At 34.7% G+C, this 18,194-nt stretch overlaps 1 protein-coding gene across 1 annotated transcript in view; it reads right to left on the bottom strand.

Annotated features, from left to right (window-relative positions):
* Positions 1–4,223: 4,223 nt before the first annotated feature.
* LOC149801998 (uncharacterized) overlaps positions 4,224–18,194 on the bottom strand; it is a 31,791-nt gene continuing 17,820 nt past the window's right edge. The window contains exons 3-4 of the mRNA XM_089956391.1: positions 15,460–15,723; positions 4,224–6,544 (exon numbers count right to left, since the gene is read on the bottom strand). Of these exons, the coding sequence (XP_089812517.1) occupies positions 6,413–6,544; positions 15,460–15,723 (396 nt within the window). The 3' untranslated portion in view covers positions 4,224–6,412. The remainder of the gene's footprint in view (positions 6,545–15,459; positions 15,724–18,194) is intronic.

Genomic DNA, 18,194 nt, shown 5'->3' with positions numbered 1-18,194 from the left:
TTGCTTAACACTATGGCTTGCATAAGTTATAAAGATCTTACACCTAAGCTGTCTACAGGTTGTCAATCTAGATAATTTTACAAAGGAAACCACCTTGGTTGTTGTTGCTTTGTTGTTGTGAGGGGTTTTTTTTGAGGGGGAGGGTGTTGTTTACAGATGTAAGCTTGATACTGTCTGTGAGCAATAACTCTTAGAAGTTGAAACAGAGAATATTAAAATTTGTGTGATATTTCGTCTGGCCAGGCAATTGTCCTGTTGCCACAGATGACCGGTATTTTCAAGACTGAAGCTGTATTGGTACAGTATGATGCCACTAGGAAGATGCCAGCGGCATTTCAATAAGCATATGATTATTTTCCAAAAGAAAAAGGTTGCCGGGTTACAGTCAAAATGGGTATTTTAGTTGTCTCTGCCGATTATTCCCACCAACTTTTACAGGCTACATACATTGCAATCTACTTATAAAGCAGATAATGCCGGATCCATATCTTTACCGTAAACCACTGCAAACTACCACAAACCTACCGCAAACCACATTTAAAATGCATTATAATGTTATCTATGAAAATACATTGGAAGTAAACAAAATGTCAAAGTTACCATACAATATAAATGAGATTGTTAATTTTACACCGAGTCAGATTTACAGCTGTAAAATGTTATCACGATATATGCATTTCTTTGTTTCATAATCATCAAAGCATCCATTACATTCATTAGATAACTGAAATACTTAACTTCATTTGACTACATTTGAGTGTGCTTTAGTATTTTGTCATCGCATTTTAGTAACTAGCTACGATGTCGTAGCCTTTACGTCCGCCAAGCTGGGATACTAATATTAGTACAATTTTTTAGTAACTGTTTTTGCATTTCTTTTTCATAATTGTTTTTTATTTGATTTCCCCAAAATCTGATTGTGCTGATGAGTACTGTCTAAATAATATTTGTTTAAAAAAGTTTACTGGATTTCTGTGTCTTATTTCATGCATATTAATTTAAGAGTCTACAATTTTTCTTAGCAATTCCATACCTTCCTAGGATGTAGGCAGGAGAGGTTATTCAGACAGTATTTCACAACATATAGTATTTACTGATTTTTTAACAGATTTAATGTAAATGTTAAGAGTTTTCCAAAAAAGAGCTTACCTCCTCCCCTTGAAATTTAGTAATGAAATTGAAATCATGTGGACAAATGCGTTCTACATAAAGCTTTTGAGACCGGGATATTGATTACAATTCGTCATATGATAGACTTCCGCAAATTACACCATATCAAAAGGCCAGTTAGAAGCAATTTTTATTTTGAAATCTTTTTTTAATTCAAATAATTTTTCATTTCAGTTTTGCGTTTGTTTCTAGTTGTATATAAGTACCGCAGAAATGTTCAAAGGGAACTAAATCCTTGTATCTACCATCTCAATCTGCCATTTTAGATCATCTGCACGGAAGTTGTATATGATTTTTATTACGAAGAAACCAGAGAAAACAGTATTTTTAACAAAACATATTTACAGTAACTAGTCATTGCATAATATTAAAACATTACACACACATGCACACACACAGGCACATACATACATATAATATTTACATGTCAGAGTGGATCTTCATGCAAAACACACAAATACACCGCCTTTCTATCATGATTTATGCTTTATAATAAATGAATCATTATGAATGATTTATGAAGGAGCTACAATCATACTGACCGACACTAAACTGAGAAGAAAAGAAATTAATATAAATACAAATAGAAGTAGCCCTCCCCCTTTACAATATTAAAGTTCAGCAAGAAAATGAAATCAAGGAACATCTTACAGAATGAATATACATAAATTTAATAATCAAAGTCACTCCCTTGTCAAGTCATTCAAATTGCTTTTATTTTTTCACTTCTCTGACGTTTGTGTTGGTTTTGGCTGTCGAGCAATGTTCTTAGCGCCATTTGAAACAGAGAACTGTTTATGGTATGTCTTACATTTTGTTTTTCGAATTCTTAAGGAGTTTCAGGAAAATGTCTTGCGCTTCTCCTCAGTTACAACGCAATATTATGTTGTTGACGCAATATGCGGCATGATTAACGGTGCAAACAGTAGGCCTAATTGCCTTCACCGAGTAGTGCACATCTGAAATCTACGAACTGGAGGTATACTACTTGAAATAATAGATGAACCAGCTCAGAGGTATATCGTGGCTTCCAGACACTGTTGTTTTTTTTTTGGTTTTTTTTTTATTTAGCATGATGTAAGTGATTCGGCATTATTGTTTGCCCATAAGTCTTCGATGAGATTTCTTCTTTTTGGTTCATTTACATGGCAACACTATTTCTCTTTTACATGACTGTCATAATATTTAATGAAGAAAGGTTGGTCGCGAAAAAGCTGCCTCATTTCGGAGGATCCCCCCTCAAAGACGACGGAGCTGTCCTCATTAACCAACCCATCGTCTCCAGAAATTTTATCTATGATAATTACTTTCGGATTACCAGTCACTCCAACTTTTCTCTTGAGTTGGAATTAAATTTTTTTCCATGTGTACATTGCACCCGAGACACATTTTTCAAAGGGCATCTCCACAGTTCTGGTCAGGGCAGCTGTTTCATCTGTACAAAATGACACATGCTTATGTTGTCTTATTTCGACACCTCTGATGTTGTTCTCGAGTTAGGCTGCAAAGGGATAGTAATATTTTGTATTGTCTCAGAACTTGCCTCTTTGTTCAAAAGCACGGGCCGAAACAAAATGGATGTTTATTGGTGCCTTTCCTTACGATACTCTGTTTCTGTATACAATTGTTGTGAGATTATTTGACCCTTGTTTTTTTTTCCTCCAAAGAATGTAAGAATGTTATTTGGTTGTCAGTATATAATATGATGGATGGCACTTTTTCTGTCTTGTATTATTCACTTTACAAACGTACGTTTCACACACATACCAATCATCTCTAACATCGCGTCGGCAATATTTTCTGAGTAAGCGTTTTGGTTTTGCTATTTTCTTTAATATTCTTCTCGATACGTTTGTTTCTTGCTTGTTGGAAGTTCCGTCGTCTCTTTGTAGTTCGTAATAAACTTTCCAAGGTTTTGAGTAGAACAGTCTATTTGATATTTTATTCGTCGTTTTGAGATTTGTTCTCACGTACGGCCGATTGATGTATTGTTGAAAAACACTGACTGTTGTGAATAAACTACTATATATAAACTCCTCCACATACATTCTACATTTGTGGTGGTTTGCGGTGGTATGCGGTAAAAGCATGGACCGGATAATGTCGAGACAACAGCCGATTGGTGATAATCTAGCCGGGGAAATGGTCCGATTCTTTTGGGCAATTAGCAATTTTCCATTTTATGACGCTCTTGTTTAGCTATCTATGATGAAGGTAGGTTTGAATAATATGAATCATTTTGTAAGAACGTTGGTGGAAACTGAGACTGTTGGAATTTTTCTGTAACTAACATATATCTCGTAAAAGGTATTTAATTACTTATATAAATACATGCTGCCGTTTCTACTCTGGCGCGACAGTGTCATAATACAGTCGCACCGTCTGGAAAACACTGGTGATCTGTTTCAAGTGAAACAATGTCTGACAGACTAAAATAATAAAACTTTGGCATGCTACGCCTCTTAATTTATCCCATATCTAAGTCATAAAGCTCATTGAAAAGGATAATTATGATAAATGGAATTGTGACAGGTTTCACTGTATACGCGAATACCACTAAGAGATCGCAATTTTTCGAGTTACAAACCTTGTGTCTTATTATATGATTTTCTAAGGAGCTAGGTACTAAAACATAATATTTCCATGATATTGACCCATTTTATTTGCATCAGGTACCTATGGTTCGTTAGTAAAAATGTAAGCAGTGTTGTGGAGAAGTGTACTGTGTAGAGTACAGTACATACAGAGGTGAGTAACTCTTGCAACTCACCCATCCCGGGGACCAGCATTTTCGCTAGCCAAGGTTCCAATGTGATGATCCTACCTACGCCTTGGCGGATCGAACAGATATATTGGTACTTTGTCCTAGCGACATCTATTGAATTTCATCAGTTGCCTGCCTTAGTATGTAAGGTCAGCTAACCAATAGCATGGTGTATTTACATCAGCCGAAATTGGTAGGGTCATTTACCTAAAAAGGATATTCTTATGTTACGTGTTTAGGCTATAACAAACAGTAACACAAGAAAGAGATAAAACAAACAAGCTTTGAAAAAGATTAACAAATTATTTTTTCTCTGGAAAAATATTGTAAAAATGAAGGGAAAAAAGAACGTACGGTTTTACGAATCAAATTAAAAAATAATCCAAGAATAATCCGCGAATAAAATTGTACAAGTCCTAATATTGAAATGTTCTAATGATTTCAAGTTCGAGTCCTGACGAAGAATCCAAGATAGAAGGCGATGACGAATGCTGTATCCTGTAAAGTGTGGTTGCCTACAGTTCCTTGCAGAAACAAGAAATATCACTCCGGTTTTGGAAATCCGAATAAATTTTTTTAAGAAATGTCTTTGTTCAAGAATTCTTTATGAGCACTCAAAAATATTTCCAGAAAAATGAATTAATCCTTTTGAATCCAAATAATTTGAATAAACATTCAAATGTAATTCCCAAAATGACACAACAAAAGAAACACCTTAAAGCCCCAGTGTTTGAAAGCCCGACTGTGATTATTTCTCTAAAACGATGGTTTAAAACTTGAATTTTATGCAGAACAGATGTCCGGATAAGGGTCATGGGATCATGTTCACATAAAAAAAATTTCGTAGACCCTGTATGTCCTTGATAAGAAACAATAATTTTACTCCGAGAATAAACGTTCTTCACTTCATTAAAACTATGTACAAGTCGAGGGTCACGTATCCAATACAGCCTCGATCTCAACTTTATTATTCCCACACAAAAAATAAATTAAAATAACTTGTTCACGTGGATGTTACTTATTTTGAATTAAGGTCGGGAACCAGGTCATCCTTATGTATTTACAAAAATGAACAGTCAAGGTCAAACTATTTTCTGGAAAAAGTATAGAGTTCCTAGTAAACAGAATTACATTATTTTGACATATAATGAAATTAAAAATATTTTTTTTTAAACTTACAAACAATTAAGTCAGATATAAATTAAATCAGGTATACATAACATATACTTTGGAAGTTTAACATCGAGAGTATGACTATGTACCAGAGGGAAGCCATTACAGGTGTATTTGAGTGAAAGGTATTTTTTGCAAACACAGACTGGCAGTGGAAAATAGCTTATTTATCAGTCCATCAAGTTGCGTTCTCCGCTTGTCTCGATTATGTAGGAACGGTGTTCAAATTTGAACCGCCGCATCCAATGAAATTCACAGGCCCGAAGCACAGAAATATCGAATCGATACGCCATGGTGTTGATATTATTATCATATAGTAACCTTGGCTAGCGACGATGGGGACCATTGCTTGGGAAATCTCTTCCTTTGCACTGGACAAGAATACAATTGTTAGAAAAGTATACTTTATTTTCCGAGAAGAACATGCATTCATTGACACATATCAGTCCTATCCTTGTATAAAGATACGTGAAGTTCAACTGTCTTTCTTGTCCGTATGTTCTACGCAAAAGTATATAAAAAAAAGCTAAAATATCTCCCGTCGAGACAAAAGTATTATAAAATGTTAGACTATGTCACATCCAGACAAAATTATTAAAAAATGTTAGACTATGTCACTTCAAGACAGGCATACCAATATTCAAGTGAATCCTGGCACGTTAGAAGTTTGCTAGCCTCGCAAGTCCGCTTACGTCTCTGTCGTTTCAACTCCGTTGTTAGCGTGGTGGACTCGTGACCAAAAGTGAGCGGGTTCGAACCCTACCATTAGATCAGCCAGGGTTGGCTACCGTGATTCGTACTTACGCAAATCATTTTACTCCAATTACCTGCGTACTAAATAGCCTAACTGTGCTGCTGTACAAACTTACGTTGGCGTAGTATCAAATCTCAGCGCAAATTTCACACCCAACTTTTGAACACTAATACTGAATCGTAGTTTTTATGATGACGTGTATTATGATGGGACACTCCGTGTACTGGCAGATATCTTTGCATGAACACATTGCCTCCTTTCAGTCTCTGATTGGTTTATTTTTATGCTCTCTAAATTACATGAATTTCTGTGACTTCGTATTGGATGTAAAACACTTTCAAACTACTGGAGTTTTTTAATTTCGGTTAACATATTACCAAGAAACTAGTGTAATCATAAACAATCTGACATCCGTGAGGAAGCTCTTAAGAGAATGCATGCCTGTAGGAGTTACGAAACACTTTGAGCCGAATGAGTGTTGCTCCATTGATGGAACGCCCTTGAGCAAAAGAGTGTTTATGCAGCTAATACAACTATCTGTATTTTAAAGGCTATTTGGAAAAGAGCATTTCTTTTGGAAGGGGCCTAGGTTTCATCAGCTTGGTTAGGCGTGTCTTCTGTTCCGGAGTAAGTACGGGAAGCTTTCCACCGGACGCAGACGATAGTCGAGAACTGGAACGTTTCTGAAATTAACATGAAGGATTTGTTTAAATAATCAAAGTATAGTTACTAGTTTTCTATTGTACGTTAGTGTCATGTAAAGTAATAGCTGATAACCTGATCTACATTAACACAGATGCAATGAATAATAACCAGCCTTGTGACATACGACACTGCTTTCGGAAATCAGTGTATATCGGCATTACTTTATGACGTCTTATTGTAAAGAAATGTCAGAACGAGATTCATCTGTCTTGCTTTTCTTCATGACCTTTTTACATTACGTGGATAATTATTCGCAAAACTTGCTCGAAGTTTGATGTTCTCAAATAAATAGACAAATGATAAAAATAAAACATTACAGCAGAGAAATATGTGTTTGAAGCGTGATAGATGTTATGCTTTTCTCACAATTAGTCTGCAGGGAAGTCGCATTATCTCCGCCCGCAATCTAATTAAAATCAGAGTTCCACTGTCCAACATAGGACAGTGGAAATCTGATTTTATTCGGATTTTTTCCGCAAAGACAAAACGCGATAATTTGCTCAGTATTGTCCAGCAATTGCACGAGAAGCTAAATATACGATAGCTTTTCAAGTCAAAAAAAAAAATCTAAAGAAATTTAAATATCAACTGCTAGACCCCATCGCGTTCCAAACGTTGATGGTCAAACGCAACCTTAGAGAAGCTATTTAAGCTATGAGGGCTTTATGAAGTTAGGTTCCAAATGTACAAAAAGGGGCTGGTTTAGGTCCCAAATGAACAAATAGGGGCAGGATTTTATTGACGATTATCTTAATTTGTAGGGCCATACAATAGCTGAAGGGAACATCGTACAGTTTATAATAGTCGTAAAAAGACTTCAAAGAGGTTACTGACTGCTGAAAAAGATGTGCTAAAGGAACGAAACAAATGCAGTGTATCGTCTCCAATATTTAATGTCACATTAGCATCGTTTCACCAATACTGAAAATCCTTTATGCCAGAAACGTTTTCTTTAAAAGTTGGTCAAAATTTATTGAGCAATTATTGAGAAGTAGTTTTAATATATTTTTTTAACCAATGGCTGCCATTTTTATCGTTGGATCAGGCATCTTTATCACCTTAATAAAAGCCCTTTCTTCCTGTGCGTTTCTGTCGGCTTTGATCAGATTATGCATCCTTTTCACGTATTTTAAAGCCATTTCGCAAAGTTTTTATTGTTGTTGTTGTTGTTTTGGGCATCTTTTGTGAAATTCTGCTTTATGGTTTTTAAGAACTCGTTTAAAGTGTGTCTATTTTTATCAACGAAAGCTACCTCGGCATCATTTAAGTTGAAAGTACCTAATAGCCAGAATGCATTTTCTGCTCAACTTTTATCAAATTCAGTTTTTAACTTTTTGCGAAGAATCTGAATTTCAAAAATAAAAAATTATATTTATAGTAACCGTGGCCAATATTGATTTTGGATCGTTATTATTTGTACATAATCTGAAAGCCATTTGTGCCATAATGATTTCAGTCGAAATTTGTCAAAATCTGCTGAGCGGTGTCTTGGAAGATGTCGCTTAAAGATTTGTTTCTATTTTGTACTGATGACCATATTTTATGTCGGTGCGGTATCTTGTTCAAACTTTAAAATATATCAATCCAGGATGATTTATGTCAAATTCAGTGAAAGTCATTTAAATATTTTTACATCTTTAGTAGTGACGGCCATTTATTTTATAACGGAGCGGCATGATTTGTATAACTTTCATGGCCCTTTATATCAGGATGCTCCGTGCGAAAACTAGTCAAGTGGTTTTTAAGAAGAAAATAGCAATTATGGACCAACGCACCACAGACGATGCTCGACTGACACAGGGCCATACCATAATCTCGCTTTGCTTTACGGTCAGGTGAACTCAAAATATATGCCATTTTAAAGTATCGGCTCTGCAGGCAACGTGTATGAGCTTACTGTCGATCCCGTGCATTTCACAAAATGGGAGGAAATTATTGTAAGCCATTGAATTACGGGAAATCTACAAAAGAGCATGTAAACATTATCTTACGAAGACAGCAACGAAATAAAATGTCAAAAACATTCAAAGACAAGCATCTGGTTCAAAGATTACTGATACCCCAGTAATCAGCAATTTAATTTATTTAACTTCAACCTTCGAACACAAGGCCACGGCGGGCCTGATATCGCTTACGGTTGTTATTGACATATGACCGCTTATGAAAACACATTCACAACACGTATTGAAACCGTTGAGTGAAGAGAAAATTTGGAGCACATAGTTGCTGCATTGTCTACTTATGTTTGGCGTGATTTATCTTGTATTGTGATTTTTTTAAAATTCTAAATGTTTTCAGCTTTTTTTCAGCAGGGGGGATAATCCGCAACTTAAAATAGTACTCATGAGCTATTCCTCTTGCTTTCGTTTAACAAGAAATCATGGTCAGTAGGGTGCTTCATTGAACTTTTTCCTGTGCTGTCCATTGCATATGCTATGCACGTGCTATACTGCTTTGTGTCAAAATTGGTCGAATTACGTTAAACGTTTCTTTTTTCTCTTGATAAAGTTGTGTAAATGTTATTCTACTTTTACTAGCAGTAGCCAGTTTTGATGATGGAACAACATAATTTTGTATAAATCAAGCAACAACATTTCTCTCAAATTAGATCAAAGTCTGTTAAGTGCTGTTTTTGAAGAAGTTGCTATGGATTTTCTGTTTTTAGTAACAGCAACCACATCTTATAGCGTCATTTGTATAAATTAAATTCCATTCATGCCAGAATACATTCTTAAAAATTTTCTCAAATTCTGTGTGTAGCTTTAAAAAGTTTGAAAAGTTGCTTAAATGCAATTAGAGTTTAACTCTTACCGGTACGGTAACCCCCACCCCCCTCCTCTGACCCCGTCTTTACGTGCCTTAACGGTACGGCGTGCCTTAACGTACCAGCTTACTTGCACATTGTTTTAAAAGTTTTCTATTTTTAATAAATACGGACATATTTAATCAAGAATTTGCATAATTTAAATAAATTTGAAAGTCTCTATTACCAGAAAGACCAATTTCAAATATCGTCAATTTCTGCCGAACAGTTTCTAAGAAGAAAAAAAGTCGTCTAAAGGTTTGTCCTTTTTGAGCAGTGACATCTTCGCTAGCCAAGGTTCCGATACGTTAACCCTAACTACACCTTGGCGGATTGAGCAGACATTTCAGTGCTTTGTCCTTGCGGGATCTATTGGATTTCATGAGTTGAGTTGCTTCGCTCAGTTTGTAATGCCAACTAACCAATAGTGTTAACAGCAGTACAAACACGGAACGGCAGTGGAAAATTGCTTATTTATCAGTCCATTCAAATTGTGTGTTCAACTTGTCTCGATCATGTAGGAACTTTTAATAGATGCGATGGCTTGCCGCCGCAACCACTGAAATTCAGTCCCGACGCACAAAAATATCTACTCGATCCGCCAAGGTGTAGCTGGGATTAGATACCCACCCTTTTGACTGAAGCCAGTGCCCCCGTTGAATAAAAATCTAAAAAATTATTATGAATAAAAATCAAAACAAAATCAAGTGGCAACCATAAATGCGGCAACCTGGAGGCAACCAGAAGTGGAACGAACGAACTTCCAAGTATACTCAATAAATGTAAATGGAATAAATATAGAAAAAATTGCCAAATTCAATAAAGGCCTAAATTGTGATATTCTTTTTTTTACAAGAAACCCATAATGGTTTTAAAAATGATGTGATATCTTTTTGTGAAAGTCACTTAAATGGAATTCTGTTGAAAAATGACTTTTGAGGGGAAAGATGTGAAAGGGGGTGTGGCAACAATAATTAAAAATAAACCAGGAATCCAATGGGAGAGAATAGAAGAGGGTAAAGATTTTAAAGGGAGACTACTACATGTCAAAATTGGGAAAATACATTTTATTAACCTCTATATGCCGTCCAACAAATATCCAAGACAGGAATTTATTAGAAATCTATCAAAATATTTAGAAAGATATACAATGGAAGATGTAATATTAGGAGGGGCTATAACTGGGTAGGGGATACTATAGATAGGGAGGGGGAACTAACAACCAGTGATATAAGATTTAAGATAGAAATGGAAAACTTCATAAATAGGCATACATTTAAAGATGTATACCGACAGTTAAATATACTTAGGAAACAATATACATATGAATATAAAATAAACAAAGGGAGTAGAATAGATAAATTCTTGTGTACAAACTTTAAAGAAGAAACACACGAACAGGCTGTAATTATTGATTTTAAGATCTCTGATCACAAACTTATATACATGACAGTAAATTTTAAAGCTAAAAATAACTGGGGAAAAGGGGGCTGGAAATTTAACAATAAGTTATTGGAGGATCCCAATTTTATAAACGAAATTAAAAATGAATTAAAAAGGTTTATTGAAAGAGGAAACATGGATATTATTAGAGAATGGGATAAATTTAAATTAAAAATAAAAAGTATAGCTATTGAAACTTCAAATATCAGAAGTAAAAAACTTAAAATGGAGAAAGAGGAAATGAATGGCAGTTAAAGAGGGAAAACACAGCAGATATGAAAAAAACCTAAACGATAGACTAAACAAAGTAATAGAAGAAAACATCAGGGGTAAAGAAATGAGAGCGGGAAAATTCACACATATATACAGAAAAGCGGAAGGGCTGTATAAGCGAGAAGAGATTAGGAGGGGGGAGGGAGAAAAAATTATGGAGACCTTGAAAATTAATGGGGAAAAAACTACTGATAAAAATAAAATACTCAAATACATTGAGGAATACTACACCCAAATATATACATCTCAAAAAATTGAAGACTACAAAATTTATGACTATCTAAAAAATATTCAGTGCGAGAGGATATCATCAGCACATAAAGACTTATGTTATGAGTTCATCTCGCAAAAAGAAATAGTGGAAAGTATTCGAAGCCTCACCAAAGGAAAATCCCCAGGTGGAGATGGGCTCACCACGGACTTCTATGAGAAATTCTGTGGTGAGCTGTCGCTCATCTTAGAATGGTTGTATAATAATATTTTACTTAGAAATGATGTCATGACAGAGAGTATGAGGGAAGGGATAATAACACTACTGTATAAAGGAAAGGGGGATAGGGAAGATCTTAAAAATTGGAGGCCCATCTCCCTCCTAAATACGGACTATAAAATACTAAGCAAAATTTTAGCGAATAGGATAAAAAAGGAAATGGGGAAAATAATAAATATAAATCAAACATGTGGTCCCAAAGGCAGAGACATACAAAATAATATATTAAGTATAAAAGCAATTATTGAACATATAAATGATAGTGGACAAAAAGCTGCTATGGTACTTTTTGACCAAGAAAAAGCCTTTGAAAGATTAGAACACAACTATATACAAAAAGTCTTAGAGAAATTTGGCTTTGGAAACAGATTTCAAATATGGACCAAAATCCTGTACAAAAAAATAACTTCAAGAGCGCAGGTGAATCGAGCAAAGACGGGTAAATTTGATATTAAAAGATCGGTGAGGCAAGGCTGCCCACTATCTATGCTATTATATGTAATAGCGATTGAAATACTAAGCAAGAGCATTAAACTAAATAAAAAATATTGAAGGTATTAAAATACCGAATATAAAAGAAGAAGTGAAAATGTTACAACACGCCGACGATTGTACAAACTTTATAAACGATCATAACTCCTTTAAACACCTGATCCAAGAATTTGACAGATTTAGCAAAGCATCAGGATCACAGATTAATCACGACAAAACGGAAATACTCAAAATAGGAAACTGGAGAGGTAACCACCCAGGTTTGCCCCCACATTTAATCAAGAAAAGGGTCAAAGTTTTGGGAGTCAATTTTGGAGAAAATGAAGAGAAGGAAAACTGCAGACAAATAAGAGAAGCAATCGAACAGAATGTGAAAATCTGGGCACTAACGCCACTATGCCTAATGGAGAGAGTACAAGTAGCGAAAACATACATGTACGCCCATATTAATTATATCTTAAAATCTATAGATATTAGTAACAAAGCATTAAGCACAATAGATAATAAAATAATAGACTACATTTGGGATTTTAAACTTCATTATATTAATATAGAAACACTATATAAAGCTAGAGAAAGGGGAGGGGTAGGACTCCCCAACCCTATACTACTTAAAGCCGGCAATATTTTAAATAAATTTAAAAGGCTAAGAGTAGAACCAAAGAGTCCATGGGAAGGTATTTACATATACCGTTATGGATTCTCGATAAGAAATAGGGACGATATTTACAAAAATAATAAGTTAATAAAACAATTAGAAATTCCAAGAAAATTCAAAAACATTAAAGATTTACTAATAAAATATAGAGATAAAAAAGAACTATGGAATAAAGAAGAAACTTTAACATATAACTGGATAAGGGAGGACGTAACAAAAAATATTAAAAGCACAGCAGAAAAAGAAAATTTATACGTTAACTGGGACAGAACATGGGGGCACTGGATGAAACTAGGCTCCCTTAAAATTCAAAGCCTCTGCTTTAAATACATGCACAATGCATGGTTGACAGGAGAGGCTGCAGTGAGACGGCGCATAGTCAGAGTACCGCCAAAATGTCCACTGTGTAAAAGAGGCCCGTTTTCTAAATTCCATGTGATAATACAATGTGAAAAAACAAAAATAAACAGGGACAATGTAATAGCTGAAATAAACAAAACAGATAAATATAAACAACAAAGCACTTTATATCTTGATGGGAATTTTACTAAAAATACGCTATATAAAATTACTGACTATATCGTTACAACAATGATGGCCTGTGGCCAAATAATAGTCATAGGAAAATAAACTAGAGTGAGAGGCAATGTAATGATAACTATCAATGGTAGTTACCCCAACGGGACATTACTCCTGCCTACTCTTGATAAATAATAGTAGAACGTATACCTCTCCATTTCTACTTAAGCAAATGTATATTGAATACTAATACCTTTCTTTTATCTTTGAGAATTATAGGACAGAGACCTACACTCACATGGAGCTAGGAAGGAAGGAACAGACATGCGACATGGAAAAGTAGGCATACAACACAATAGAAACCAATCTATACTAACACCTATACTGTTACTCAGCTGTATAGGAAATAAAATTTTTGGCAACCCTTTTCGGAAACATAATAAATAAATAAAGGTAGCCAAGTTCGAGAGAGTGAAGTAAAAAAAATAAAGTAAATATGGAGCTCTCTCGAACACAGCTGACCTCAACAGAATATAGATTTGCGAAGAACGACACACACATAGCACACACTAAAACAATAGGTTTTTTTTTCTCCCTCAAAATATTATTACACCGTTACTTCGCCCAAAATTACTACTAGGAGAGGGACTCCGAGTCAGGTGATCGAAACCGACTCGGAAGAACAATCCTATAGAATACACTAGGAAATAAATACCCCGTCAAAAATTCATTTAAAATTTTTGATCGAAATTCTGTTTAAATTAAAAAACAAAGCAACATATGTGGGGGACTCAGTGAAACATAAAAACACTTTTATTCTTTGGCTAGGTGGGGGGGGGGGCATCTGTCTGGTACCCCCCCCCCCTTCAAAAAAAAAGGGTTAAGATATTGTAAACTTTGCAGGCTAAGATGGAGCAGTGATAGCCACATATTACAGTAGATTGGCATTGTTTCTTTAGATTTCAAACTGCGTTATGCCAGGATGATTTCTATAAAATTTGGTGAAATTCTTTTTATGGTTGTTTAAGAAGAGGTTGTTTTTTTTATTTATTTAAAGCTACGGTGGCCATATTTGATGACTGGTATCATGTACAAAATCCATGCTAATATGTTTTTCAGTCAAATCTGGTGAAATTATATTGAGCGGTATTAAGGAAGAATTAGCTTAAAGGTTTTTTTGTTTAGTAATTATCATCAAAAATCTTTTGAACAAATTTGAAGCCGTTTGTACCAGGTCGCTATTTGGTCAAATTCTGTTGAGCGGTTTTTGAGACGAGTGTAACAATGGAAGATCGAACAACGAACGGACGGGTCTACGGTCGGACAAACAACTATGCTTCTGGTAACATTGATTGTATGGCATTAAATAGGGGAAAAAATGTAGAAAATAGTATGAAAGTCGCAATTTCCTTTGCGATAAGTCTGTGAAAGACCTCAAAAGTGTAAATAAGAGAGTTTCTTCACCAACCTACAATCAGTGGAACAGAGTAAAAAGAGTTTAAATGCAAATATTGGTAAAAGTTACAACTTTTAGCTGTAACATTATTTGAATTTTACGGAATTTAACGGAAAATGAAAATAAAAATATATATATGCCATTGCTCTCAAAAGATGTTGGCATAGCATGGTAGAAGATCTTTTGCCATACCATGGTCTGTGTGATACAGAAACGTGAACATCTTGATTTGAACACTGAAAAAGGGTAAGAAACACCCTAAGATGCAGAAGAGTATAAAGATGAACTTTATGTAAATGTTAGAAGGTTGCGGAGAAACGCCTGAGATTGAAGGATTAATTACCAAACACCTTTAAAATGGCTGCAACAAATCATTCTAGACACTCTGGAAATGGGAATGGCAACCGGAGTCGCACAAAAGCGCATACAGGCATACGATAGGCTTTAGCTACTTATAATTTATAAAAAGTCTAATATGTTATGGAAACTGATACAGAATAAATGTGGTCGCAGGAGAGCATTGTAGGCTTTCCATTCCTGCAAAATCTTTTACTGAAGGGCTGAAAGCAAAAGAAAAGCATATTAAAGGTCTTAAAATCTTAGCAAAATGCAAACAAACAAACAAATTTAATACACAAACGTATGTTCTCTGCTCGTGAGATGAAATGGAGAGATGCCTGTTGCAGGACTTCCCTAAATTTGCTTTGATTTTATTTAACGACAAGAAAAAACATGAGTGAAGAAAAAAGATTTTCTTACCGGAGATTCATCAAAAGAATGCAACACAGCGTAAGAGAACGTTTTCTCCCTGGCAGTAGGACTGGCTGGTATCGAGAAGGCCGACATGGGACTAGAGGAAGTCATTGCTTGTGTCTGAGACATCCCAATCTTTCCTGCTTTGGAGTCCACAATTAACGGCTGGTGGTCGGTAAACATCCGGTTAAAATTGTTATCACGGTTACTTAGCTCAAGACGATACCTTTGAACCTCACGTCGAAGTTTTTCTAACTCGTCATTATAATCCTACAAAATAAGTTCATAAAGTGAATTTTGAAGCTGTATTAATAATTAAAAAGCTAACAAAATTTCCTTTGTGGATTATGCATTTAAATGAAGAAAATCTACTTTTAAATATCTGTTACACATCAGCTGATCTTACCATCAAATAGTGCTGAATATGAAGAACGTATGAATATTTTGTATTTCCTACCACGAATGTGGAATGGGTATACATTATTAACATTGAACGTACGTACGTGCAATCCGTCCGTCCTGTTAAATTTTGTGATTAGGTCACACTGGTCACGTGCTATGAACACATTTTTAGTGAATTTACTGCATCACTCACACTTGCTTGTTAAATGCTTATTTGCTTCTAAAATCATGCTTTGTTGTCAAGTAAGCGTTGCTTAAGTTACGAAAATGCTTATGTCTTGTTACAGTTAGTCTAACCTTGAAAAAAAGTAAGTTATCTTAATTAACTGGTGCCATGTGATCATATAGCATATCTGTTTTCTTGGACTGCTATCTTTGTACAAACGTTGTTTTTGTAGGGTTTAACGCCCTTATTCAGCACAAGATTGGCTTTACATGGCAGCTAGTATAAATGATGGAGGAAGAACGTGGAGAAACCCTCTGAAAGAACCACCTACCCACGTGAATCTATTGGCAAGCTTTCTCACTTACCCACATTGGCCGAACCCGAGACTCGAACCTAAGCAGATAGAGGTGAGATGGCAATGATCCATAACGGTGAGTGCTTTAGACCACTCGGCCACTCGGGGCCCCTTTGTACAAACGTAATGGGGGCGCTCACCAGTTATTATCTACTTTTGAGAGAGTGACGTATGTAAGGTGAATTTGTTTGCATTTAAAACACGCAAAATGAAGAGAATGTTGGCATACCTCTATGCTACATTAATGTAATGTGGATGATATTTCTTTGGATATTGTACTTTTGGAAATTGTACATGATTTAAGCATACTGCTAACTAAAATGACTACTCCCTTGTGCTAAAAAATCAGCCTGAATTAGCCTAAAGTACACTATCCATAGCAGCTATTAAAATAGGGTAAAAGAATTTTGCCAGAATAGAAAATACAGCTTCTGAAAGTGCAAAGAATGAATTACCAAATATATAAAATGTAAAAAAGAAATCGGCTCTTTTTTATACAATTTACCTCTGAAGTTCAGAAGTGAAAATGACCAAGTGGAGCTAACACTTTTTTGAAAGGTGCAGATCTGGAGTAAGGCCAAGCTGTATTTTCTATAACCGATAGTACACCCATCAATCATACACCAAAATAAAGGGAATTAAAAGTTTTACAATTATGCCTAAGATATACAAGGTCTTTTTTAAATAGCCAGTGTAACCAGTGAGGAAAGCCGGGGAAATTCTTTTTCTTTAAAATTCTAACCCATGCAAAATACGAAACTGTAGAGCGCCGCCATATAAACAGACCCCCCACCCCACCCCCCGTTTATAGTGACTTGTCAAAATCTCCTTCATGTTCCGACTGTACTCGCTTATAAGACGAGTCCAACGAGAAACTGCAAAAATCCAGATCTGCCGTCGCATAATGTTAGAGTAATCAGTAGAACAAACAATACTGACCCTGATCTGAAAGCGCATTATGCTACGGCAGATCAGAATCATTGTTATTTGCGCTCTGACTCGATTTATAATGGAGCATAAACGGTACGCATTAACCTCTTAAGTGATTGGAAAGCAAACTCTCCTAATAAATCAATCATTAATTAGACCTGCACTTCGTATGTTCTCAGTGAAATAATGAATCTGTAATTAACTGCTATAAAAAAGGACAGTAAAGTTTAAATGACAAATAATTATGCTAGCAATACGATCAAATTATAGAAAATGGCGAATTTATGTTGCTATGAAATGACGAGTAGACAGCACTGACTGTATAATAGGAAAACCTTGCTTAAGTGAAATGTGACAGGGAAGAAGTAAAGAGTATAAGGTCATCGAATCCGACGTGAATAACAAAATAAATTACTTTATTCGGCCATGATAAGGAAAGAGAACAAGAGCACGTGATTTCAAAACGAAGAGAATGCTGGTGGTTTGAATGTATTATCTTATGGATACTCTGAATACACCTGAAAAGACATTTTACAGACATCACAGTCCTTGGTCAATCTTCAACCATTTGATATATATATATATATATATATATATATATATATATATATATATATATATATATATATATATATATATATATATATATATATATATATATATATATATATATATATATATATATATATATATATATATATATATATGTGTGTGTGTGTATATATATATGTGTATATATATATATGTGTATATATATATATATATATATATATATATATATATATATATATATATATATATATATATATATATATATATATATATATATATATATATATATATATATATATATATATATATATATGAAACAAGAACAAACCACATGGT

The sequence above is a fragment of the Sinohyriopsis cumingii genome, chromosome 4 (assembly GCF_028554795.1).
Source record: "Sinohyriopsis cumingii isolate HCF-2022 chromosome 4, ASM2855479v2, whole genome shotgun sequence".
Classification (NCBI taxonomy): domain Eukaryota; kingdom Metazoa; phylum Mollusca; class Bivalvia; order Unionida; family Unionidae; genus Sinohyriopsis; species Sinohyriopsis cumingii.
Note: the sequence above shows the minus strand (reverse complement) of the source record. Positions and strands in the feature narration are given on the sequence as shown.